At 39.4% G+C, this 24,987-nt stretch overlaps 1 protein-coding gene across 1 annotated transcript; it reads right to left on the bottom strand.

Annotated features, from left to right (window-relative positions):
• Window positions 1-24,966, bottom strand: SEC23IP (SEC23 interacting protein). Its single transcript, XM_080597409.1, has 19 exons — window positions 24,779-24,966; window positions 21,134-21,672; window positions 19,475-19,670; window positions 18,764-18,957; window positions 18,328-18,417; window positions 16,896-17,016; window positions 16,491-16,580; window positions 15,800-15,941; window positions 14,314-14,522; window positions 13,600-13,718; window positions 12,825-12,995; window positions 12,382-12,477; window positions 11,990-12,196; window positions 11,132-11,287; window positions 10,304-10,406; window positions 9,219-9,404; window positions 8,112-8,274; window positions 5,194-5,294; window positions 1-2,843 (listed from the first exon to the last, which is right to left on the bottom strand). The coding sequence occupies exons 1-18, from the start codon at window positions 24,918-24,920 to the stop codon at window positions 5,213-5,215; spliced, it is 3,006 nt and encodes a 1,001-aa protein (XP_080453535.1). The 5' UTR covers window positions 24,921-24,966; the 3' UTR covers window positions 1-2,843; window positions 5,194-5,212.
• Window positions 24,967-24,987: the final 21 nt, after the last annotated feature.

Here is a 24,987-nt window from a genome sequence, read left to right as displayed (position 1 = left end):
TGTTGGATTTCTTGGAGAGGCTCCGATTTTTACCTTAGAATTCATTTATAAACATTTCCCCATGAAAATTAATTTTCCACAAGGCCTCACTGGAGAACTTGACTGTATCAGTCTGCACAAGCCTATGGAAGGAGGACCAAAGCGAGGGGACCTTTCACTGGAAACTGAATAGCTTTTCCTTTTTATTTTTTTTTCACCCCAATTTATTCTTCACCCTGTGTAGTGTTGCAGCCTGTGCCCTTCACTTCTGTGGCTCTGGGCAAATCATCCATAGCCTTTTGTTCCTGCATGCATTCTTTATTATAATGTTATGAGAATTGTTTAAGAAGAAAAAAAAAATATATTAGCCCTGGGATCACTTCAGAACAGATTAAAGCGTAGCAAAGGAAATTTAAATCTTCTGTATATAGATTACATAGCTAAAAAGTTTAATTAGTGGTGCCTACTCAGTTATGGATCACAAGACCTACTACTTGTATTTAGAAAAATATGTGCTGTATATGGTCTCCCTACTAAGTTGTTGCAGCACACTAAGAGGATTTCTGCTGATGAAGGAACAGATGCATCTGTAGTAGATTTAAATTCACCCTTTCAAAAAAGAAAAAAATTGGAGTCAAACATTTTCCATTTTTTTTATATTATCATAGGTTACATGGGCATCTGCTTTTAGATTCAAGAATTGCTAGTTCCTGTAGTTGCAATCAAATTTCTATTTTTAAAACTAGAACCGATTCTAATGCTATGTTCCCCAAAATGTTTCTCTGCTCCAGCAGAGATGCAACTTCCCCCCGTGCATCCTTCCCTTTTCAAAGCATGCTCCTCGCCAGCCAGGGTCCCCTGCAACAATTCTCACACACCCATTAAAATTTTACTGGTCCTTTGTGCTGGTGCTCTTTCTCGGGGGTCCGTATCACAGCCCATCAGCTTTGGAGCAATATAAGAAAGTGAGTAAGGCACTTTCAGAGCTACGTAAACCCGTATTTCAGAGCTATGTAATTCATCAGATTATTTAGTGCTACACAGAGCTGAAAAATCCATCCTCGTGATACCCAAGATGAAAATGAGGCCACTGTTTTGTTTTTGTTTGCTTGAGGGTTTGTTGCTTTATATATATTATAATTATTTATATATATATTATTAATATTAATTTCAATTCTATCTAATAAAGCAGATGGTGAGGCTCACAAAACTTGGGTCTTCAAAGGTCTAAAAAGACACAAAATATGTTGTTCTTAAAGAAAAAACTTCCTTTGACAAACTTGCCTCCCAGAACAAGACAGACTTTGACAAACTTAAGCAAGTCCAGTGGGAACACCAAGATGGCCACAAGGCCACAGCACATTGCGTGAAAGGAGATGTCAAGGAAAGGGTTGAGAAGCCAAACAGGAAAATCACATTTTCGTCCTCAACTATCTCATGTGAGGATAGAGAAAAGGGGGACAGACTATTCTTAGAGATGCACAACAAAAAGACAACAGGCAACAGACAAGCTCCACCTGGGAAATCACAATTATATATTAGAAAAAAATAGCGATAGCAGTAAACATAAGAATAAGGCCCAGAGAAGTGATGGATCACTGTCTTTGAACAAGGCCCCAAGCCATATGATTTAAGCTGACCCTGCTTTGAGCAGGGGAGTTGGACTAAGGAACCTCTCCAGAGGTCCTTTCCAGCCTACTCTGTGATGAAATAGGAAACTTTGCTGTAAAGAGCCACGGGAAGTAAGGTATTTTTAATTATAATAACCAAAATATATACACAAGAATGTGTATTTTACATATACTACGAAAAAAATATTGCATTTCAAAATGCATTTACTGCAATAACAGAAGCAAATAGTCAGTAGTAAGGTTAAGTCATTAACATTATGAAAAGCCACAATTTGCATGTAAGTTGAAGCTAGAAGAAAGCTACAGAAGCTCAGTATTCAGAGACACAAATTCAAAGGATTTCATGCTACCCAACTCATCTCAACTTCATTAAGTGATAAATAAGCCTGGACTGATGCTCTCAACCTAGATTGTTATCTAGCACCTCCAAGCTTCAGATTCCTGTATTTACATTTACTATTTTGAGATATTAAACTGCAAGGTCAAGGTAAGTATTTTAGTTCTCACAGCTGCAGCCTAGTTTCACTAAAATTACATTAATTACTAGACCAAAATGTTATTTTAAATTGTTCTTCATTTCAGGAAGTGTGAACACTGAACTAGCTGTAACAAACTTCTAACGTTTTCAAAATCAAAGATTCATTTCTACTTTAAAAATAATAAAACTCATAACAGAGGCTTAAAAAGGTCTTTATAAAATCTCCATAACACTTACAATAGTAAGAAAATGATTCTGGTTGCTAGTTTTTAGTAAATAGGAACAGCTTTGTGTCATCTGTGTTAAAGATGGTTATAACTACAGTTCACATTTCATTATTAAAAGGTGGACCAACAAACGTGTCAAGAAAAGCAGATTATTGCTGTTTCTCAACAAGTCCTTTTCAATAAGGACATGCTGCCTTGATAGACAAAGCACGTTTGACAGCCAGCTGAGATAGAAGGAAGGAGAGAAGTAATGATTTGCATGCCAAAGAACCTCTTCAACGATCACTTTATATTTGGCAACTGTACAATTAAACTGATAAGATCAAAATCGTGTCATTCCAGCCGTCTCTTGAATGACGGTGCTGATCTTTTCAGAAGTTTGCTTGAAGTGACACAGGAAGGCAGAATCCGAGCGAGTTCTGGACTGCAGGAAAAGAGTCTGGTGCTCATCCCGTCACCTCTGACTATGAAAATACTAGACGTTCTTCGAAATGTTTTTCAGCAGATCTGTCAGGCCAACAGGTATGGCTGTGCAGAGAAAATAAAACGTGTACATAAGGGAAATGTGAAGATATCAAGTTTTGAATTCCTGTAGTAGTACTAATAAAATAAAATACTCAAATTCAATACGAGTCAAAAAGATCAAAAAAATCCATCATCCTTTTTGATCAGTTTTTAAACATAAAAATCTCCTTAAGCCTACTTTTTGTGTACACAAACAGGCAATTAAAATTATAAAGAGAAAGAGCTTACAACTGCTCATAGGATATCATTCACTACACATTTCAATAAACTACTAGATTCTTTACTTATGGTTCTAAGTTATCCTACTGTATTCAGAGACAGAAGTACTTAGTTTATACATCAGAGCTTTAAAACGCTGCTGTATTCCACCCCACCCCAACCCAAAAACAGGTGAAATACCTTTAGTACTATTTTATCAGTGAGTAGAAGCAAATAAATACTGGTGGCTACTCACCAATTGCTAGTGCAACATATTCTTCTCGTATGTAATTTTAGCTGAGATAGAAAACACTACCGACTTGACCTAATTAAGAGTAAGTTACCAACAGATTTCAAGGAAAAAAACATCCCAGGACAGAAGACTATACAAACATACTGTGCAACAGATGCTGTACGTTAGATCTGGTCCCCTACCTCCTCTTTTTGCTTACAAGATTCATCCTTCACATGAAGGAGGCCAACCCCACCTGATTGCGCAGGTTGTAATTTTCCTGATTGCAATTTTCCTTTTTTCCTACTGCAGAATACTTACACAAGAATATTTTACACAATGGATGCAGAGATGTTTCTCCTTATGTAAAAAAGGATCCTGGTCTTGCAGTGCGCAGCCTTCCCAAGATACTGCTTTTCATTACGTGCATCCCAGGGGGCCCTAGATGCCCTCCCATTCAAACTTGTGGGATCTGAATGCTAGCCTCAAGTGCTGTACAATCAAGCAAGAGCTAAGAGAAGTTCTGAGTGATTCCTAATGGTATTACAGCTGCACAGACATCCTTGACTGTGCTTTCTTGCGTGACATCCTGCTAAACTATCTTCCAACTGTGGTGTTCTCGAAAATACAATTATCCCAGTGTCTGCTGAAGCTAAGCAACAAATCCACTTCTGGTTTTGTAGTGATAAATTACTACATCCCATGCCCCCCAATTGAGATAGAACATTATTTCTGTATCAGTGAGTTCCATACAATTTCACCCTAAGCTGTCATAAAGAAACAAAAGCAAAGAAAAATTGCGCAGCTATGACTTGAGAGTCTGCAAAAGCCATTGTGATAACTGATGCACTATTGTCAAAGATGTGCTGCCAGCGTCTTCTTCCTACTATTTAGCCACGCTAAATAAAAATAACACCTGATCAGCTACAACATTTCATTTAAAAAAAAGATGCCATCACCTGGCCATCAGACGCATTCTGTTACAGAAGACTACTAACGTGGTACAGTAAAGATATCTAGAATGTCCCTCTGAAAAGTCAAATATTTCTCTTCATGTCAGGTATTTATGTACCTTGATGCTATCAGTTCTTCTGAAAAATGGAGAAATACATCAGAAACTATCTTGTTGTACAATTCCAAAAAAGGCAACACAGTGCGTATTTCTTGCCCCTTGCCTTTCAAAAGAGAATACAGTCTTCTCTACCACATCCAGTGATGCAAAGTGGTACAGCACAGATCCTTAGCTAGGAAACACGCACCTTAAAATAAAAATACCTGCAAGTATATTTCACATTTAAGACGCTCAATTATGCGGTGCATTTAATTTTATTTCAAAGTGAACCAAATTCCATGCTACCACATCTCATTTGTTCTGCTGAAATTCTTAGCTATACAAGCATAAAGGGATACCAGTAAAGGTCTCGTTCATTAGTTTATCAATATCAATTTTAACAGCTTCTTAGGTGAGAAGTGACTTTTCCCTGGCATACATGTGAGCAGTTGGTCAACCAATATTACAACTGCGTATTACAACACTAGAACACTCTTAGTGCTCTTCAATCTACTGCACTGTAAATGAAATTTCATCATATCCAGTATCTCCAAGTTTTACTATACTTGAACATTCACTGAAGAGCTAGACTAAGGAAGAAACAACAGAATAAAGACAGACTGCGTTTTAGAGTTGTACTGGCAATTATCACATCATACCAAGAACTGTATCAAACACCTTTTGTGAAGGGAAGGGAGTACTCTAAGACTTCCCTTGCATTTAAAAATAGAAATGTTTTTTTCAATCAAAATCATGCACTCTGCAGTTAACTGCTTCATAGTTTACATTTCAGAGGAAAAGGGGAAAGTAAAAAGATCTAAGCTGCAGGTGAGTTTGATATGAATACATAAGTCATATTAGAACAAACTTACAAATTCATGTACCCATACATCAATGTTGCGGCTGCTCAGGATTGATATTCATAGTCCTGTATATTTCTTTGAGAAACAGCAAGGCAGTGTCTTCAGATGCCCTATGGAGCATTAAAAAAAAAAGTGTTAATTTGGTATGGCCCATATTCTAACTCTTGTAAAGCATACTTCATCCCACCCCAGTTTTCCAAACTGTTTGCATTAACTATCACCCTTGTCCCTCTCTTTTGGGACCGTGGCCTTAGCTCTACCAACTTCCTTATTGAACCACAATTCTTCATCCGTTTTTACATCACCTCTGCTGTTATCCCTAGCCTACATGTTTACCTTTTACTAAGGTATTTTCCCCCACCTTGTCCTCCCTAACACTTCTTATGCTGGAACTTGAAATTCCCCTCTCTATACACTTCTTTGATGTTACTCACTTGTCTCAAATATCGTATTGCTGTTTGTCTGCCATGGGCTCCTGAATATATTCCACCAGCTTGTCAAAACTTTCCTATTTTACTTACTCCACTGCATCTACCACTCCAATGTCAAAATTCAGCTTTCTATCAGCAAAATTCTACTATTTCTCTCCTAACTGGCTGACACCTTCTTGTAAATAAGATAGATTAAATAGACATAGCCAAGGCTGTAGTAAATATCCATAGCCATCTTCTCCTCCTTACTACCATCACCAAAAAAAAAAAAAGGAATTTCTCAAAACATCTAAAGATTAATGTAATTCAAGTGCCATGCTTCCAAGTTGTTTTACCTCCCTTCTTAATGGGCAAGTTTTAACAAAGTTCCAAGCTGCACGAGTTGTTAGATAATAACAACATTATTATTAAATAATAAAAATATCAGACAAAATAATAAATTTTGGCATCCCTGCCCATGGCAGAGGCCTTAGAACTAGATGATCTTCAGGGTCCCTTCCAACCCAAGCCATTCTGTGATTCTATGAATAACACCTCATTGCTTTTAAAAGAAGTTATATAGGGAGACAGCAAAGATTTAGATGGTCGGAACTGCAATGCTCCAAATGTGAAGAACATCATTCACAGAGAACAAATACAGAATTCAACATGCAAGCTAAGGGTCTACAGACATTTTGCATAGTTGAATCTGGATATGGCAGCTACATTTCTTGATGGTCTCTGCTATTTAACAAGCATGAAAACAAGTGAGCAGAGGGATCAACGTGGAAGCTCCATTCTCTGCAATGCAGTTTAATTACGGGCATTCCTCACCACCCTCCTCAAAACAAAACAAATTAAAAAATCACAAATTTGGGTCATGAACTAAGGGGGGGAAAAAAGAAAATGGGGAGCCAGTTTTTAAAACCTGGAAATGATTGGCTGCCACCTGGTGGAATAAAGCTCCCATTCCTTCAACTCCACCTGTGAGACAGCACTGCCACCACTGGGTCACCGACTGCTCAGGGAGCTCTGCCAGAGCACAGTGCTCAGCAGCACTGCAGCCTTGATACTGACCTTAATAAGCCCCTGCAGGTAACGCCTTCAAATTCCGTATTTTACCCTCTGAAAACGTGCCTACCTCTGAAAATTATTCAATATTGGAAATAAATACCTTAAAATTATTTTAAAAAACAGAGCACCCCTTGTACAGCACCTGCTCAACTCAGAAAGAGACTAGTGTTTTGTTTACTTAAAGACAAAAAAGTCACACACACAGACCCTTCACCAGTATCATTTTGTTTAGGTCAGCAACTGATAATCAAGCTTATTATGTATAAAGGTGCGTTGTCATGTTGCCAAATACTGTTTGCATACCCTTTGTTCTACCATTCCCCATCTTGTGTATGTTCATGCGTGCTTAATTTTATGGCAGCAATAGAATGCATAAGACAACATACCAATAAAAAAAAAAAAAGACAACTCACTGCACAATGGCAAACACAACAGGTCAACAGTAACTTCTACTCCTATAAAAGGAATCACAACTTTCTCCATTTGCAACTTATTCACTTAAAAATAAGTAAATCCAAATCCAGATAAGGCAATGGTGGATTGCATATCCAGCAATTTTACTTGAACATGAAGAGGTAATAAACTTTTGTAAAGCATTGTAACCTAATACAATTCCTTCACAAATGGTTTTATTTGAAAAACTACAGTTCATAGAATCACAGAATATCCTGAGCTGGAATGGACCCCCAAGGGTCATTGAGTCCAACTCCTGGCTCCACACAGGATCCCCCAAAAATCAGGCCCTATGCCTGAGGGCAATGTCCAAACGCTCCTTGAACTCCAGCAGGATCAGTGAGCCTGTCCCAGTGCCTGACCACACTTTCAGTTGGAAAAATATTCACCAAGCTCTCCTTGTTTTGAAAATGATTGTAGCTAAAGTTACATATTTTGAATTTTAAAGTTAACAGACCTGTATGCAAATGTCTTAATTGCAAACAGGACCATAGATTTGTTTACTTTGTGCTAACACATAGTTCTATTTGAAATGAAACTAGCTAATCCAGTAACATCTAGGTGGGACATCTTGACACTAACATTCCTGGACAGTCCGTTTGTTTTCATACTTGAATGTCTCAATCATATAATACTTGACCATCCAGAGTATAACAAATTTATCCCCGCAGTATGCTTGAGTGGGAAAACCACCTCTTCCAAACATGAGATTATTTCAGAATTAAGTGATGAGGACCTCATGTCCAACTGGACAGCCATCTTTTCAAAAAAGTTTCAAATACTACAGAGACCCAGAAAATTCAGGTCTCCTAAATCACGTGCATACACTGACACCTGGAACAAGTCTGAAAACATATTTGGGTATAAAAACACAGCTATTTTTGTCAAAATGTACTCCAATTATGCATTAGGGCATAATTTTTGACATTTAAACGCAGACAATTACATCAGGAAAGTAGTATTTATAGAATCACGCATATTTCCTCTTACCAGTAGCACAAATGACTCTGTAAAGCAAAAAGGTATTCATTGAAGCTTTCTATTGGTTTTTCTTGTAGAACGTAGTCAATGCGACGTCCTCCATTCAGCATTCCAACCTTCACTGAAAAATCCTCATCTTTTGGAGGGTCTGGACTTTCAGTGATCTTTTCGGCTACAATTACAGATTTCAAGATTTCAACTATTTTCAACCACAGCCTGCTTGATTACAATCAAGAAATATCACTCATTTTCCCCATTATAATTTCCAAGTGCTTGCAATAGGACAAATTTAACTGACTAGCACATCACTGCATAATCAGAAATCTACTGGAACTATAAGCTTATTTCTTTCATAGCAGTTTAAACAGAGTTTGTTTGAAGAAAGCCCACATAAAGGAACAGCTAAACCATTTAAAAAATAAACCTCACTGTTTGTGCACAGACTGATCCAGTCACTCCACAAACAAATATTTTGAAATTTTATATAAATATATATATATATATATTTACAACCCGCTAGAACAGAGTCAATCACTATCCTCAACTTCAACCACAAGGTATGTTTTTTTTCCTTTGTAAGTATAGACAAAGCCAGCATTATTAAGCATTGACAGATAATTCGCGACCAGGAAGCCTGCTTTTGTTATAACCAGGGACAGCATTTATATCTGACCCATGCAGATTTTCCTCAATGCCATTTTTTCCCTTGTTAGAGAACGTACTTGAATGCTTCTCAACTCATCCCACAACTCAGCAGAAGATTACTAAAGAGAATAAATCCCAGAAATAAATCCCAGAAATAAATATTTATTTGTATTAAGTTGTCCTGAGAGGAAAGAAAACAATTGATCTGGAAACCTGCCAGATCAAAACTTTTCTACTGGAAAGTTAAAAGGTTAGACAAACTCAAGCCCTTCAATAAAAGCTGTCAATGTTTCCTTTCCTAAAAGGAAAAAAAAAATACACAGTAGATCTTATATTTAACATCAATGCTCCAAAAACACATAGGCCTCCTTAATAGGGTCGGGAAAAGCAGCAGCAAACATGTGCTAGGGTACTCAAGTTTCTACTAATTTGAGAACAATAAATTATGAAACCAGAAATGTGCCCACATACCTTCTACCACCTGCTTTTCTTCTTCCTCTTTAATCTGGTTAGCTACTTTCTCCAGTTCTGCTTGTAGCTGAGTTGAAGACGTATGAGCACGTGCAAATTCATTAAGGGTCTGCCAGGCACTCTTCAAAGAACTAATAAAACCCTGTTTCAGATCAGATCCCATACGAGAGAGAGAGTCTTTCAACTCTGAAAAGAACGCCACAGTAGGAGGATTTAAAATCTTAAACTAAAACCAGAATGATTAAACTCCATTCAACAAACATCCCATTTATCAGAAGAAAGCTACGTCATGAACATGTGTTTCTTGTATCTCTACTCCACTGGAAAAGATTAGATGAAATATAATTAGTGTACAATTAGTTTCTCACTGTATGAGTCAAGGAGTCAACACCTACTGTCACAGGAAACGGTCCCAGAGCAGGTTCTGAAGGGTCCACAACACTATCTACCCCAGCCAATCCCTCAACACAACCACCCACAATCCCTGCTGACACCCTACACTGAAGTACAGAGGGACCAGTCCCAAGCTCCAGCAGAGCAGAACAGAAGTGCTGCCAATGACTCTTGCAGCAGTAGTGAATTTTCAGAAGCACTCCAGGGCAACTCTAGCCTGTAATTCTGCTACAGCTCAGTAAATGTGTCAGCAGCGAGTCAGGTGCCATTCAATACTGGTGGCACTTGCACAATGGCTCAGAACTTCTGCAGCAGTGACAGTCAAATAAACAGCAAAATTGACTTTCCTTATCTAAGTATGCAAAATTTAGATCACCTTGATCTGATGTGTACTCACGAGCAACAAAAACCCGATCCCCGCCCACCAAGCTATGGAACTGCCTTTTTCATCAACATTTCCAATACTGAAAAGACTGGTTAAACATCTCATGGAGGTAATTTAGAACAAGGTAAAAACCATAGTAAATTTAGTTTCTGATTCTCATTTTCTTAGAAATTAAGAACAGAACAAGTGATCACAGAGACACGTATCAAGAAACACTCCCCAGTCTCTTGAAATTTTGCAATATTCTAATGCATCAAATGAGTAAGTTAGGAGTGAGAGCCATATATTAAATAAGTTTTCTTTTTACCTAGATGAAGCCTTTTTCTGCCTTTATGATGCGGAATAAGAACTGGTTTTAAATCCAAGTCTTCAATGATCATTGGTTCTAACCTGTAAGCTACTGGATCCAGCTGTTAAGAAACAACAGATTGACATTTAGTTATCTTAGAATTTATTCTAACCATCACATTTCAGTGAAAAAAACACCTATATATAATTAGTAGAGAAGGTCAACTATTTTAGAATTCTGTTCTCTCAAAAGTTTCTCATTTTTACAGAAACCCAGTTCATGAAAATTTAGTTTAGTTGTAAGATTAGGTAGGTTCATTAGCTAATTAGGTCTTGTTCTCCTACAGAGGTTCTAAGAGAAGAACATAACAGGGAAACGATCTCTACCAACTTGTCACTGTTTAATTCCTAAACAAGACAGGATGGAAGAGGACAAATGTAGTGCATTTCCAAAACTCACATTTTTTTTTTTTATTCTGTTTTTTAACATTTTCCAGAATCAACCTAGAAACTAAGAAAAGTCTGGTAAGTGGCTCAAACACAGGCACTTTACAAAATCTTCAAGAATAGATTGAAATTAATGAAAAAAATGTTGTTTAAGCTCCAAAATGAACAGGACAAATATCATGAAGTTATTCACAGGCATGGAACTTATGAGCCAACACTATTTCACTTTAGCTGTAAAGATCACAAATATCTGAAATACACATTACAGATGGGTCTGTCTTTTTTTTTTTTAAAGGGTCTTTTGAGAAATGTATGTAGGGGGAAAGGAGGTTTTAACTTAGTATTCTATATTGTTGTCTGCATCAGCTAAAATCAAATCTCAAAAGTACTGCTTACTCACTGGATGATAAATATTGAAGAAACCCTTGCAGGTCGGAAGCCTGTAGTTTTCATCAATCTTTTCCAGTCCTCGCACAGTAAGGAACACACCAATAGGAGAACCAAGAGCAAAGAAAATATCCGGTTCAAAGTCCAATGCATTGTAAACTACTGAAACCTACCAGACAGAAGTTAGACAAATAATTTCTCAGCACTGCGAGCTAGTTAATATCATGCTTAGCTAAGAAGGAAAAACAAGATGTGTATTAAATCAACCACATGCTCACAGTACCTCCAGGAGGTTTCAGCTACACTGCTGCACCCCCATACTAATACTATAGTACTAGTACATTTTAACACTATAGTATTAAAATGCTTCTCTAAAAATCTCTAATTACAAAAGATAGAGATATATAAACATTAAGCAATAAATTTTTAAAAAGTTTATTTGAACAGGAAGCATTTGAGGTTTGATTTCTGAGTTAAGTTTGAGGTAAAACAAGTATAACATCATCTATAGACCAATTTAGGCTACTATGTTAAATATACAGCCACAGAGCCCTTCAGTGTCATGGCATTCACAGACTTTTGATTTTGGAACAGAATCCTTTTTATAGCTCATTTGCTGCTGAAAGTGTTTTTTTTTTTTTAAATAATAATTGTACTGGCATCCTTGTTATAGCTTTGTTTTTCAGTAATCTAACCCACGGTCCCAGCCCTCCCTCCCTCCCTCCCTCCAAAGTGTAAAGTTCTACGTAAACATCCCTTGATCATTGCGCAAGAGTTAAGTAGGGCAAAGTCACCAACATGTTTAAATAAACAAACAAATAAGAAGGACAACATTGTTGCAGACTAATCATTTCAATTTATGTAGTCTCACCTGGCCAGTTCCAACTTCAAAATACTCATAGTCAATGTTCACAGAAGAAACAGACGCACCAACTGGGAGCCTCCTCTTTGAGTGCTGCTGACCCGACTCCGAAGGGGAAATAGAAGTAACTGTCTCTTTTGCCTTCTGGGAAGCTTCTTGAGTTTGGAGGGTGGCAGCCAGTACTGCTTTCTTTTCTGCTGCTGCTCTCTTTTGTTCCTTTTGAGACAGGTTTTAGAATCAGGAAAAAAAAAAAAAAAAACTTTTTCCCCACAGTTATCAAAAGCCCTCTAATATTTTCATGATGCTAAAAAGCATGTTAAGTACAGAAGCTACTCCACAGCAAGAAAGTCAGTTACCTTTGCTCAACAACTCCCTGTTTCACTCCTGAAAAATATATTTACCTGCTTGGCTGCTCTGTCTTTTACAAAATTGGCTATTTTCTTTCTTGGTCCAAGAGGTATCCCCATTTCCTTCAGGTCGTCGATTGTGCACATCAGCTTAAGAAAAAAAAATATATATATATATATACACACACAAAGTATATTTTATAACTTTTCTAGTAACATATATCATTCCTCATTATCAAATAAATTTGTTACATCATTTTATAAAGCTACAGAAATTACAAAAAAATAAAAATCCATGATACACAGTGACATAACATAACTGAAAAAACAAACCCACGTCACATCACATTTATTTTTCATGTCAGGCATTAATTATTTTTCCTTTGCAACTACGTTCATTCTTGATGGTACACTAAACAAAAAAACAAACAAAAACAACAAAACCCACAATATCTGCACCCTGTCAATCCCCGTAAGTCAACTGAACATTACTGTACCAGAGACTCCATGTCAATTCGCTCCTTTTCAAATGTGCTTGCATAGTCTGATAAACTAAGCATTTCCAGAGTCTTCTGCAAAGTAGGAACATCGTCGTCTATTTCAGGCTCACAAAGGTCATCACCAGAAGTAGTAATTGAGGAGCCCAAGGAACTGGTATCTTCAGTCATCTTAATGGGACAACAAAGAAAGAGTCACATCATTGGACAGTGAAAAGCCAATATGCAACAAATAAATGCAAATTTCATTACTTTCTCTTAAAAACATTATTATAAAATAAGTTTTGTTAATTTATGCTCATTTTTAGTAAAGAAGGGTACAGACTTTCTACTACTAATAGACCAGTAAAGTACATATTTAAAAATTAGTAAGAGAGGCAAGAGGTTTCTTGAGCTTTCCAACACTCACAACTATTTATTTATTTAATGATCAGACAACTGGTTACCACATCAAGCTTGACAACAGATAAAATTCTTTCCTTCTTACATATCTCCCCTACCATTCAGGTACTGTGAAGACCAAGTTACGTGTCCACAAGGGTCAAAGCTGATGCTCATGACCAAATCCCATGACTGGTCTATTTGGAACTTCAGAGAGATGCAGACAGCTTGTACTGATACTTGACAATGTTTACAAAATGGCACGTTACTGTTAACATGTCAAAATGCGCTATCAGAACCCACAACAGTGTTCCAGCTAATAGTCTAACAGCATAAGAAATAGATGCTGAAAGTATCAGATTTATTTGATGTGAAAGACTAGCATGCAAGGTACCTGTTTATCATGAATAGCCATATCCTTTACAGTCCCATTAACACCAGAGAAAGCCCCCGTATTTACTGATGAAGCCAAGTCCTTCTGGTTAGACAATATGTCGAATAAAATTAAGGAACCTGGAAACAGGAATTAAAGTTCCTTTAAGAAAAATTTTAGATTTTCCTGTCCCTAAATACAAAGCAGGGTTTATATGCAGCGGTAACAGCGATGTATACACTGATCAAAAGAGATCAACACACTACCAACCAACACACACAGGAACATGACCATTCTCAGCAAAAAGCAAACAAAATCTGCTTATGTGTAATAGCTTTATGCAGTATAAACTACCTTTCCTTAACCATCCTAGACTGCTTACCAAGCTGGAAGAAAAGTCCTGGCCCAAACCCATATAAATGGCTTTACTTTTACTAAGGAGGTTGCCCACCCAACATGACACCAGATAACCCATCAATTTTTAAACACAAATTAGACATTAAGTCTCCGTGAAGAACACTAATGCAGGGACAAATATACACGTATCCAGGAAGTATGAACTTCTCACAAAGCTTTATAAACATAGCTATTGAGTGGTGCTTAATTTTTAGTTAGCAGTATTCTGGAAGACAGTCACAGCCTATCAGCTAACTTTAGTCTTATGCTTAACAAAAGGTTCCATTTTCCTTAGTGTAGGAATGCTGGTTTTATCCTAAGAGTTTTCTAAATAATTACCTAAGCTGTGTCCAGCCACAGAGACTCCCCCTTTGAAGTCGGGGTTGCGACTCATGAAAAGTGCGTACAAGCGGTTCATTTCCATCCCTACTTTATCCACAATCGTCTGACAGTAGGTGGGGCTGTTGTAAAACAGGATGTCGAGGAGTGTCTCATTGGTGAAGTGGCGCAGCCGTCCAATGCTCGGCAAAGTGATTTTTTTTATGTTCCTAGTAACACAGAAGCATTAGAGGCATGAATGCCTTTAAAGAAATGCAGGTAGGTACTTTATTAACTTTTGAAACAACAGTTTCTAAAGCTGCAGTCTAAATACCACAGATATGTTCTTTCCAGACATTTTAAAAAGCATATAGCTTTCAGGCCCGATTGCATATTCATACATCAGTGTACTCTGCTGATAGGACGTATCTGATAAAGATACGGCTCCCTTTCCCCACCCTCCAGGCTGAATGGATGCCTGAAATAATCTCTTCTCTCTTCAAACGTTGATGTCACAGGGAAGTTCTGCGAGAAGATTGGTAAGAGAAGTGCAAAAACACTCAAAAATTAAAGATGAAAGGAAGTATAAGAGGGGAAGAGAGGCCTTAATGGAGTGAAAGACATGATGATTTGCAAGTTGGAACTCAGGTTAATATTGAAGTACATTCCAAAACACTCCAAACTCCGTACTTTTATATCAGCCTGAGTTCTAACTTTTGCCAGTACACTCCCAGTTCAAACACGTTTTTGAACTTTTACAGCTTAAAAACAAACAAAAGATACCTATCAAAAAACAACGAGCTGCTTCCATAAATGTAACAGGCAACATAATATTCTTTTTGAGAGAAAAAAAATTGGCAACACTATCTACCTGTCTGGATTTAGGCAGTTGCGATGGGATTATTAGAGAACTGAGAATGCCTCTATTAGCATTGCCTGGTTCAATTAACAGAATGAGGATCCTTCCTCATGATAATGCAAGGTTCCAATGAGAATACAAGGCTAAGACTCTAGAAAATCAAGATGACTTGGACTGAGCTAGAACAGCATAGAGAGCCTTAAACACTAGAGCACACTCCAACTGGTGCAGGTTCCTACCCCTGCAACCACTAATTCCCAATATTTGAGCAAGAGAAAATAGCTAGAAAGGTCAAGCACCAGGAAACATTTAAAAATAGATTTTAAAATTCTGTAACACTTCTATCCAAATACAGATACTATTTTAAAAAACAAACAGAAACCTCAGTTCAACTGCCTAGTCATAATCCAGGTACTACTCAAGGGAGACAAAGGGCTTCCTCAGAAAGAGCACCCTGAGGGCTCCTACAGTCTGACTTAATGAGACTGCAGAAAGGTACCAGAGAGAAAACTGTCCTCTCCATCAAAGTGTCAATTACAAAACAAATTGTGATTCTTTTTGTGACCCAGTCATACATTTATTCATCTAGCCTAACAAGCGTATTAACTTCTCTATTTACTTCTCTGAGACAATAAACAATGTACTCACCTGTCTACACCTGTTGCGTCTCCATGCAGAGAGCTATGCCAGTGAACGGGGAGGAATTCCACCCTGCTCACTTTACGTTCCTCTAAAGATTTCTTGAAGTGAGTCTGTAACAACTTCAGAGAAACAGTCCTAAAATCATCAACTGTAGAGAAGCAAAGTCATGAAAATCCAGTGGTAGCAGTGCTCAAATAACACAAAATTACAGGTATTCTCTTTCCCTCCCCCAATTTCAACAAACAATCAAAATACAAATGAAGAAAATGGCAAAGCGGAAAAATTTTTGCAAATATTACTTCTGTAGCTATAAGAAAGATTTTTTTTTCAATTGTCTTTTTAGTAAGCTTCATTTAGAAGTCACAAAAAATGCATTTTTACTTCATGACCAGACATTGCCTTCTTAATTCACTCAATAGTCCTAGAGTATTTTAAAAACACACAAACAACAATAACCAAAAACCACCACTCTGCAAGTCTAATACTGAGGAATTCATAGCAACAATCAAAGTTGAAAATTTGACAAAACAGATTCTACTTTTGGAAAATAGCTGGGGAAAAAAACCCTACCAGAAATTGAACTTAACAGTAAAAACCTTTTCATATATATATTTTTTGAAGACATCTTTATTTGATTAAGAGATCTACTTTTAAACAGTTAAGAATAAAACTGCCAACTAAACAAGGAAAAACTTACCACATTCAACAATGCTTCTAAATCTCAAGTCACATACAGGACCTATGCCATGAACCATAAATACTAGGTGGTCAATTTGGGCCATTTCTCCTGGAGAGAGAGAAAAGGAAAAATTCTGAGTGCCAACATTTACTGCAGCAGTGAAGCTTAGAATCAAGCTACCTTACTTGCTCCCTAACACCTATTGCACAGCGTGAGGTCAGGAAACCACGCAGCCCACAAGACTGCTATGATCAGAAAACGGCACCAAATAACCTCTTGCAAGCAGCTCAGATGAAGGAGCAACCTTAACCTTTAGTCTCTAGACACAAACAGTGCACCGCTGCTCCACCCGCTCCTGTCCAGCTCCTGAACTGAACCGAACTGACAGCTGAAGCTGCAGACCCCCACGCACTAATCACATACCATCGGGAATGTCATCGTGGTCATCATCAATTCCACGTTTTACTACCCTTGGTCTTGCCTGACCATCTTGAGTGGTGCCCCATTCATCTGGCGTGGCAGAAGGTTGGAACTGAACTATGACCTGGAAAAGAACACATTTTCCGATTATAAATACAAAAGACATATATGATTTGTGTTGGTAGTCTAGAAGCATTGCGTGGTTTAACATGCTTTTTGTTTGATTGCTTGACTTGCATATGAAGCTCAAATGATTTCTTCAGTTAGCACACATGAAAAAAAAAGTCTTACAAAACCCCATGGACTATTCCACACAGCTTCCTCTAAGCCAGACTGCGAAATAACACAGATAATTTTCATTATTTTGAAAAGCAACCACATGACTTAAAGTAACCACTAGCTGAAGGTGCTGGCTTGCTCAGTGATTCTGAACAATTTTAATTCCTCAGGCGAGTATTATTCAGGGTCCTCTTTCCTGGACTCCAGTGCCTACTGTTCCTTAGCAGATGACTATTTTTTTGTAAAGAAGCTGACCACTATTTACAATTATTCTATCTCAAGGCAAAAAAGTGAGCAGTACTTTTCAGGAAAGGAAAACATTTGAAATAACCTAGAAACCCTAAAAAGTGATGAATTCCATAGCATGACTCTTCATAAGACTTACACTGGCTTGGTACAGTCTGAAACTAAGTGGTTTAAGTGCTTCTTCTCTAGGGTTATTACTGGATGAAATTTCTAAACCTACATTAACGTGTGGTTAATGTAGGAACAACCCTGATTTTTTATTATTTTCAATTTCATTTATTATTGCATCTGTGATAAGGGAACAGTTAACAACACTAGTCAATAAGGCTGAAGTCCACAGTTTAATCACAAGAGACTACCAGCAGAACAGTTATAGTATAAAAAAAAAGCTTTAAAGTTATTCTAGAATCATAGAATATCCCGAGTTGGAAGGGACCCACAAGGATCGTTGAGTTTAACTCCTATTCTACTTTCTCATGGCCTAAAAATAGCTGCAGTGGAAGACTTCTCATGACTTCGATATGCAAAGTAATTTCCTTCATTAGATTAATGCCTTTCCCCACATGAAAGCTCTTTGTTTTAATTACCTTCCATTTGGTACAGATAGTCTGAGGTTAAAGTAATTTAAATTGCCTCCTGTTTGCTGCCAGTTATGCTTAGTAAGTATTTCAACTAATCTACACCCTTTTTCTTTCTAGATTTCAGAAAGCACTTTTAATCCTGTGACAGCACACAGAATCAAGCAGGAGTTCAGTTTCTATAAGCATTATCATCTTTAATACACACATATCCAAAACAATAAACAAGCAAATTTCAAGCAAGACTAACACCGCATTCACTTCATGCTCTCGTCCACGCGTGCATTCACCCCTGATGCATTCTGTGAGAACCAATTGCCAGAACATATTACCTTGGGATTATGCATAACAATTGTCTCCCCATTTGGAAATTCAAGTCGACGGTGCCATTGATTTGTAGTTACAGCCCTTTTATATTCTGCCTGCAACAGAAAACAAGTTACATGAAATCAGCACACCTTCTCAGACGGATTAGTTTTGGCCCTGTGTATTAGCTGTAATGTTAAGGTCATAATTTACATAGGTTTATTTATTCAAAAGTGTCACAGGTGAAGCACTACACAAGTCGATTTTAGGCAAGAGCACTGCAAGACCTGCACGTGAGAAATGCAGTTTCCTAGCCACTCCACTTCCCAGGATTTGCTTAACCATGTTTCAGAAAGCACATTTGGGAAGTCATTGTAATGAAACAAAAGGAGGTAATTCTAAGGTCACAAACACGAATTACTTCCAAGTTCTTCATGAAGTTTATGCTAAAGTAATACTAACCTCTAGCTTATCACTGAAATCCTCAGTGTAAGGAATAAAGCGACTGTCCTTGTCTCCCTTATAAAACCACATGCACCGTCTCACTTCAGAAGGCTCTTCGTCCCAGTAGACAGCTTTCCTCATTCTGTCATACAGGTACACATCATAGCGTCCCCCGTCAGTGCTCAGCACCACGCTCTCAGGATCAGGCTGGACTGTGACACAAAAGCCACGCTCAGTTACAATCCTAACGTAGGCACTCTTTTTTCTCTCTTTCTCAATAATAAGACATTAAGACAGATATTTATATTATGGAAGAGAAGGTTCAGACTCCCAGGCAACCAATGTGTAGCTACTAAAATGCTTCCATATGCTCTGTATGTCCACAGACACATACACACAACCACACACAAGCTTTAAACGACTCCCAAATCATAATATTTACTCCAGTGTTGGCACGGTTTTAACGAAAAAGGAATGAGAAAATGATAAGTAGTACATGTGAAAATGCGATATCCATTAGGGATGTACATCTTCACACTGACAGCATCGAGCAACAGATAATTTGCCACAATTTATTCACAGTAAGCGTCACATAACAGATCTTTGAGATATACACTAACATTACTCCTTACTGCCATGTCATTCTTTCATACGCAAGTGACATTAGTATCTTCTGTCTAGTTTCTTTCGCTCACCTCTGAGGATACAATTAAAATGTTCACAACCTACCAGAATTATAGACTTCCTCTAGTTTTGCAGAATCCAGAAGGCTGAATGGCATCCATACTTGCTTGTCCTCCACTTCCTTACAGTAGAACCAGTGGGGCTGAACAGGCTCATATTGGTTCTGCAGCAGAACAGGAGGTGCCGGGACCAGTGGACCCGCCGGCCTGGGAGCGGGGAGCTGCGACTGAGGCTGGGGAAACTGAAAATACATTGTTAGCCCCTCAACCCTGTACGGTTGCTTTTTTACATAACTGATTTATCTTACAAAGGGCGTTCTGAGCCTTTATTTCTAACATATTTTCCAAGAACATTATCTTTTAATCAAAAAATGTTACAGACAAGTTGTCCACTCTGTTACGTTGTCCAAAACTTACACGTTACCAATTAATGGATGTGAATTTTCTTCCCACATATACTGTTGAAAGCTGTTACAGTCTAGCACCTTGCTTACTTAAAGACAGTAAAATGTAAACTATTCTCTTATGCTTTCAAAACTCAGGCTGACCTTACTTCTGACAGCCACCAGATCTGACAATGAAAACATATTACGTGTAAATGATTAATGAGAAGAACATATTTAACATTTTTGCATAAAGAATAATTGATTTTAACAAGGACTACCCTCAGTAAGAGCTCTCTTCCTGCAAAACGATCAGGAAATGCAGGTTTTAAACCTCAGCATAGCCTCAGTGATCCAAGTAACTGATTTTGAAAGGACTATAGTTTACGCAGTGCTGATGGCATACAAATTGTACAAACATCTCAGTACAGTTAATGGCAAGTGATGTCAGCAGTAAAAACTGCTTTGGCCAATACCTTCAAATAAACAAACATAACAAACAATACGTAAAATCAAGTAGAAAGAAGTCCTGAAATTCTTTTAAACTCCTGGTTGTTCAGGTTTTGCTGCCTTTGCTATGTTTATTGCCACTATATAATCTCTCTGTTCCTTACTTGCAATAACAGCCAGAAAGCTCAGGCAAAATAAAAACGATTTTTGTCATCTTGGTCTATGGAGAACTTGTCAGGTTATTACTAACACATTCACATTACTCTAACAATGATATTACAAAGGTAATAAAGGATGGAGATTAATGCTTTACATCACACACAATCCTTGACCAGTGTGTTTCAAAAATCTTGCTGATAATTTGCGTGACTTGGACCATAACTTCAGAAAGCACCGGCTTCACCAGCAAAATCAGCTTGAAAAGGTATTTTCTGCTCATATTTTGTGAGAGCTTAATGATCTGATTTACATCAGAGGCACAAACAATGAACTAGCACAGCTGAAACAGCAGCAAAGTGTGGTAACAGACTGGAACAAGCAACAGAACTTCATAACCTGGCTTTGTTCCTGAAGTCAGAGGCTCACATACCTACAGCACCAGGGTACATTCACTTCAAAGATCGGGATGTTTTCCTACAGCAATAGTTCCAGGCTAGTTCCTGTTAAAAGATTTTGCTATAGGAAATAGTTCAAGACTCTTCTGGTCTTTTTTTTTTTCTTTCCTTTTGCTTTGTTTTTGTTGTTGTTGCTTTTTCCTTTTTGGGGAATGGGGTGGGTTTGGGGAATCTTTAAGGTAAGATAAGCAATTCAGACAGGAAAGCGTCTGAAATTGTTATATTCTGGTTCCACCGTGTCAGGAGCAAGTTCCTTACCTGCGTCAATGACCCCGGAGGTGTCTGGTACATCTGCACAGGTGGTACAGAGGACGGCGGGTGAGCAGCTTGGCCTGGCGTAGGACTCTGCTGCAGCTGCGGCGGAGTAAGGTAGGGGTTAGCTCTGCTGCTCAGGGTGGTGTGGCGGTAAGGGTTATACCCCTGCGGAGACGTGCCGTGGGGGAGAGCAGAAACATTTGCAGGTGGGGGACAGCTCTGCTGAGGAGTCTGGTAAGCCGCCATTCCCCCCTGTGAAGCAGGTGGTGCGCCGTAAGAGGCCTGGGACTTGGGAACGTGCGGTGAGAAGGCATTTTGCCCATCCTGTGGCCCAGACCCAAGCGGAAGGGAAGCCGGAGGCCTGGAGAAGGCCGGCGCTCCAGCAGGCGGTGCAACAGTTGTTAGGGGCGGCTGTCCAATGCTTCCAAAGGGATCGCTGCTGCTAGGTACTTGAGAGAAATAGTTGAAAGTCTGTGGTGGATTTGGGCTCGCAGTGGTCTGACCCAAGAAGCTGTCCTCTTCACCAACGTCTGCAGAATCATCTGCAAAAACAACAAGAAAAAGATCACTAGAGATGTCCTGAGAGGTTCAAACCAGTCAGTATACATAGACAAAGTGTTCTGTAACATTATCAGCTATTTCCAAAACTCTACTGGACCCCATGAAGCCAAAAGAATTACAAATCTTAGATATCCTTGAAGATTAAATGTGCCATAACGTGAAAACAAAAGCTGCCAAGTCTTCAAGAACATTGAAAACAGACCACGAAACTCATTCAGTACGTACATACAAAGTAACAAAAGCTAAAAGTTTGAAAAAAGAGACCCAAGTATGACTCAAGTCAGGACCTTCCCAAGCCAGTTTTAGCAAAGAACTCTGCTTCCAGGGCACTAAAATCCCTTTCAATACCTATCAAATGCAAAAGCAGCTTTGAGATCATGCCTACCAGTTATGGCTCTTCGTGGATTAAGGCCATTCTCACCCGACCCTTCAGCAAACTTCTCACAAAGTTTCCCACTTCATTTGCACGGTGGCCAAAATTCATCACTCCAAGTCATTTGATAAGTGAGACTTATTCCAGGTCTGTCTGAAAACCCTACTCTAGACTGGCACAAGAGGTAAATCTCTGGAGCAGAAAATTAAGTCCCCATCCTGCATAATTGCAGGAGAGGGCTTGAAATCATGCAAGGCCATAACTGTCCTTTTGCATCACAAGAAAGTACTTAAACCAGCTCCTGGACAATTCCAGTTTTCTGCAGTGACCCAGTAGCACTTGGAAAGGCAAGGAGGCTGATGTTCTCACAATAAACTGAGTTGGACCTGGGGTGGTGTGAGTGTCGCTGCTGAGGGAACAGCACCTTGCAAGCAGCCAGTACAATTTACAGAAGCCTTGAGAGTGTTGTCACTGCTCCAGCAGTCAAATAATCCCCAGGCAGTGGGGGTGAAACCACAGAGCTATCCTTGCTTCTCTGCTACTCAGTCCCCAGTCAAAGAGAGACACCAAACATCTCCGCAGCCACATGTGGCCAATAATAAATGTCTTCATCTGCAGCCAACAGGAATACAGAGTACCAAGGGAGCAGGGGGGAATCCACAGAGCAGTCTCCCTGGGAAGCTGCAGTTCTAATTAATTAACAAGAACAGCAGCTGCCATGATTAAAATGGACTATTGTAACCATCTTTTATTTAGCTGTCTTTTCAGGTGGCATCAATTTCAGGCAAGCATCACCTGTACTTACCATTTTCTCTTACTTTCACCTGTGGTGTTTTATGCTGCTTTGAGGAACAAACCCCCAAATGCCTGTATGTGAATCATCATGTGCGGAACATTAAAGCCATTTATAAGCAAAGACCATTACAAATTGAGGCCTCTGGATCACCTCCCGGCTACAAGCAGAATAGCCATTTGTACTCAATAAAGGGTCTTATTTTCATGATTAGAAGTCTCTACTTCCCTTCATACTTCATAAACACTGGGGAATAGAGAGGAGCAAACTGCATACCTCACTGCCAATTCTCCACTTTCCAAAGTAACCGGTAGCGGAGCAGGCAATTCATCTCACTGCGATGTCAGATCATGACAAACACACAGCAACACGCTGAGGAGTTTTCAAGGCCTTTACCAAATGCACATTCCCGAACAACCTAAATTTCAACTAGCCTTTGGAAATTAGTCAAACCGTACATTTCCTAGAAAACAGGGTTGACAAAAATTGTCTATGTACATGTATACACACACGGTTTTCAGACACAGCACGTTACTTTCTACATTGCTTTTTTCTAATGTGCAAAATCTACATTGAAACAAATGCTTTTTCTGCCAGTCTATGCATATAATACAAATGAAAAAAAAAATCCTGTGATTCTGCAGCTTTGTCATCCAGGGCAGTATTCATCTCCTACACAGAACAGTCTTTCTTCAACAGTGACTGTGTGACAGCCGCCCGTACACCCCTCACAGATGGCACCTCGTCACTCACAGACTGCCACCCGACAATCACAGGCAGCAGAAGTCCACTTCCTCGCTGGCAGCACTCCTCTCATCCTACACTACGGAGGTTGGTTACTTCGTCTGCATTTGAACCAGAGAATGCGTCTTCTCTCCTCAAACCGCACAGCCCAAAGCACGTAATACTCCTTGAGATATATCAGATTAACACACAGCTTCCAAACGTCAGCTCTCAGGTGGATGGCAAACAGTTCCTGAGACCGATCCCCATTACAATTTAGGATTCAAACCCTAGGGCTTGTTCCTTCCTGTTTCAGACCGTGATGCAAGATGCAAACTGCTCTACGCAGCCAGACCCCTATGACAGCTGGCTGGACAAAGGGGGAAGGCGAGGGACCACAGAAGCAGAACGTAACAGGAAGGGGGCCTTTCTTGAATAAATACAGGATGTGGCATAACCTCGGTAGACCTTTGGCACGGAAATTCACTCCAGGTGCAAGACTAGGGACCTGCATCCAACCAAAACTTAAGTGAAATGGAGAGCACACAGTTAATCACACCGTATTACTGAAATCCTATCAACAGATTTTCTCCCTAGCTAGCCTTCTGGAAGCTGCCACACGAGAGTTATCCATGCAGTGCTACCTTCCAGACTTGCCATTAAAAACTAAAACAATAAACAATTTATATTTGCAAGAAAATATATGTAAGTACTGAACAAACAGCATTAGTAAATGCATCAGCTAGGTACCTCAAATAAGTAGGAATACTATTCTAATGCTTCCATTCCCTCTCTCCTCCAGAAAATGTAGATCTAAAGAACATTTTGAAGCCACACTTGGCAAATATTTGTTAAGCCTACAGAGACGTATCCTATTTATTTCCTGATGCATTAGTACTTACCCTACCTAAGATAAGACAGCGTTGAAATCGAGGCTTAGATTTTGGACTCAATATGTACCAATCCAATAAAATTTAAAATAATTAATGTCTAGATGTCACCTACAGAAGCAGCGGCAGCTTCCAGCGGCTGCTGCACGCCTCCGGCAAGGAAAGGAGGAGAAGGAGGAAGAAATGAAGGAGAAGGAGGCGCAGGGACCCCTCTCGCCCCCCGGTGCCCCCACACCGGTCGCTGCCACCGTGTCCCCCCCCAGCAGGCACCCAGCAGCCCCGTTCCCCCCTCACCCCCCGCCACCTACCCGCTGCCAGCAGAGCGGGGCCCGGCGGCGCGGCCGGGGCTTGGCTGACGGGGATGAAGGGCACGGTGAAGTTGAACTCGGTGGCGGAGGAAGAGAAGAGGAGGTTGGTGCCGCCACCAGCCCCGGGCTTCGCCGCCGCCATGGCTGCGCCCCGGCCACGTCCCTTCCCTGCCGCCGCCCCGGCCCCTTCCGCCCGCCTCTGCCCGCCT

This window comes from Anser brachyrhynchus, assembly GCF_964034855.1.
Source record: "Anser brachyrhynchus genome assembly, chromosome: 6".
Taxonomy (NCBI): domain Eukaryota; kingdom Metazoa; phylum Chordata; class Aves; order Anseriformes; family Anatidae; genus Anser; species Anser brachyrhynchus.
Note: the sequence above shows the minus strand (reverse complement) of the source record. Positions and strands in the feature narration are given on the sequence as shown.

Coding starts and splice junctions, on each gene's coding strand:
- SEC23IP (XM_080597409.1), bottom strand. CDS start 24,920: ATGGCGGCGGCGAAGCCCGGGGCTGGTGGCGGCACCAACCTCCTCTTC. Junction 10,407..11,131: donor TCTTCAATATTTATCATCCA/GTGAGTAAGCAG, acceptor GTTTCTTAACAG/CTGGATCCAGTAGCTTACAG. Junction 9,405..10,303: donor CAGAAAAAGGCTTCATCTAG/GTAAAAAGAAAA, acceptor CGTTCTTTTCAG/AGTTGAAAGACTCTCTCTCT.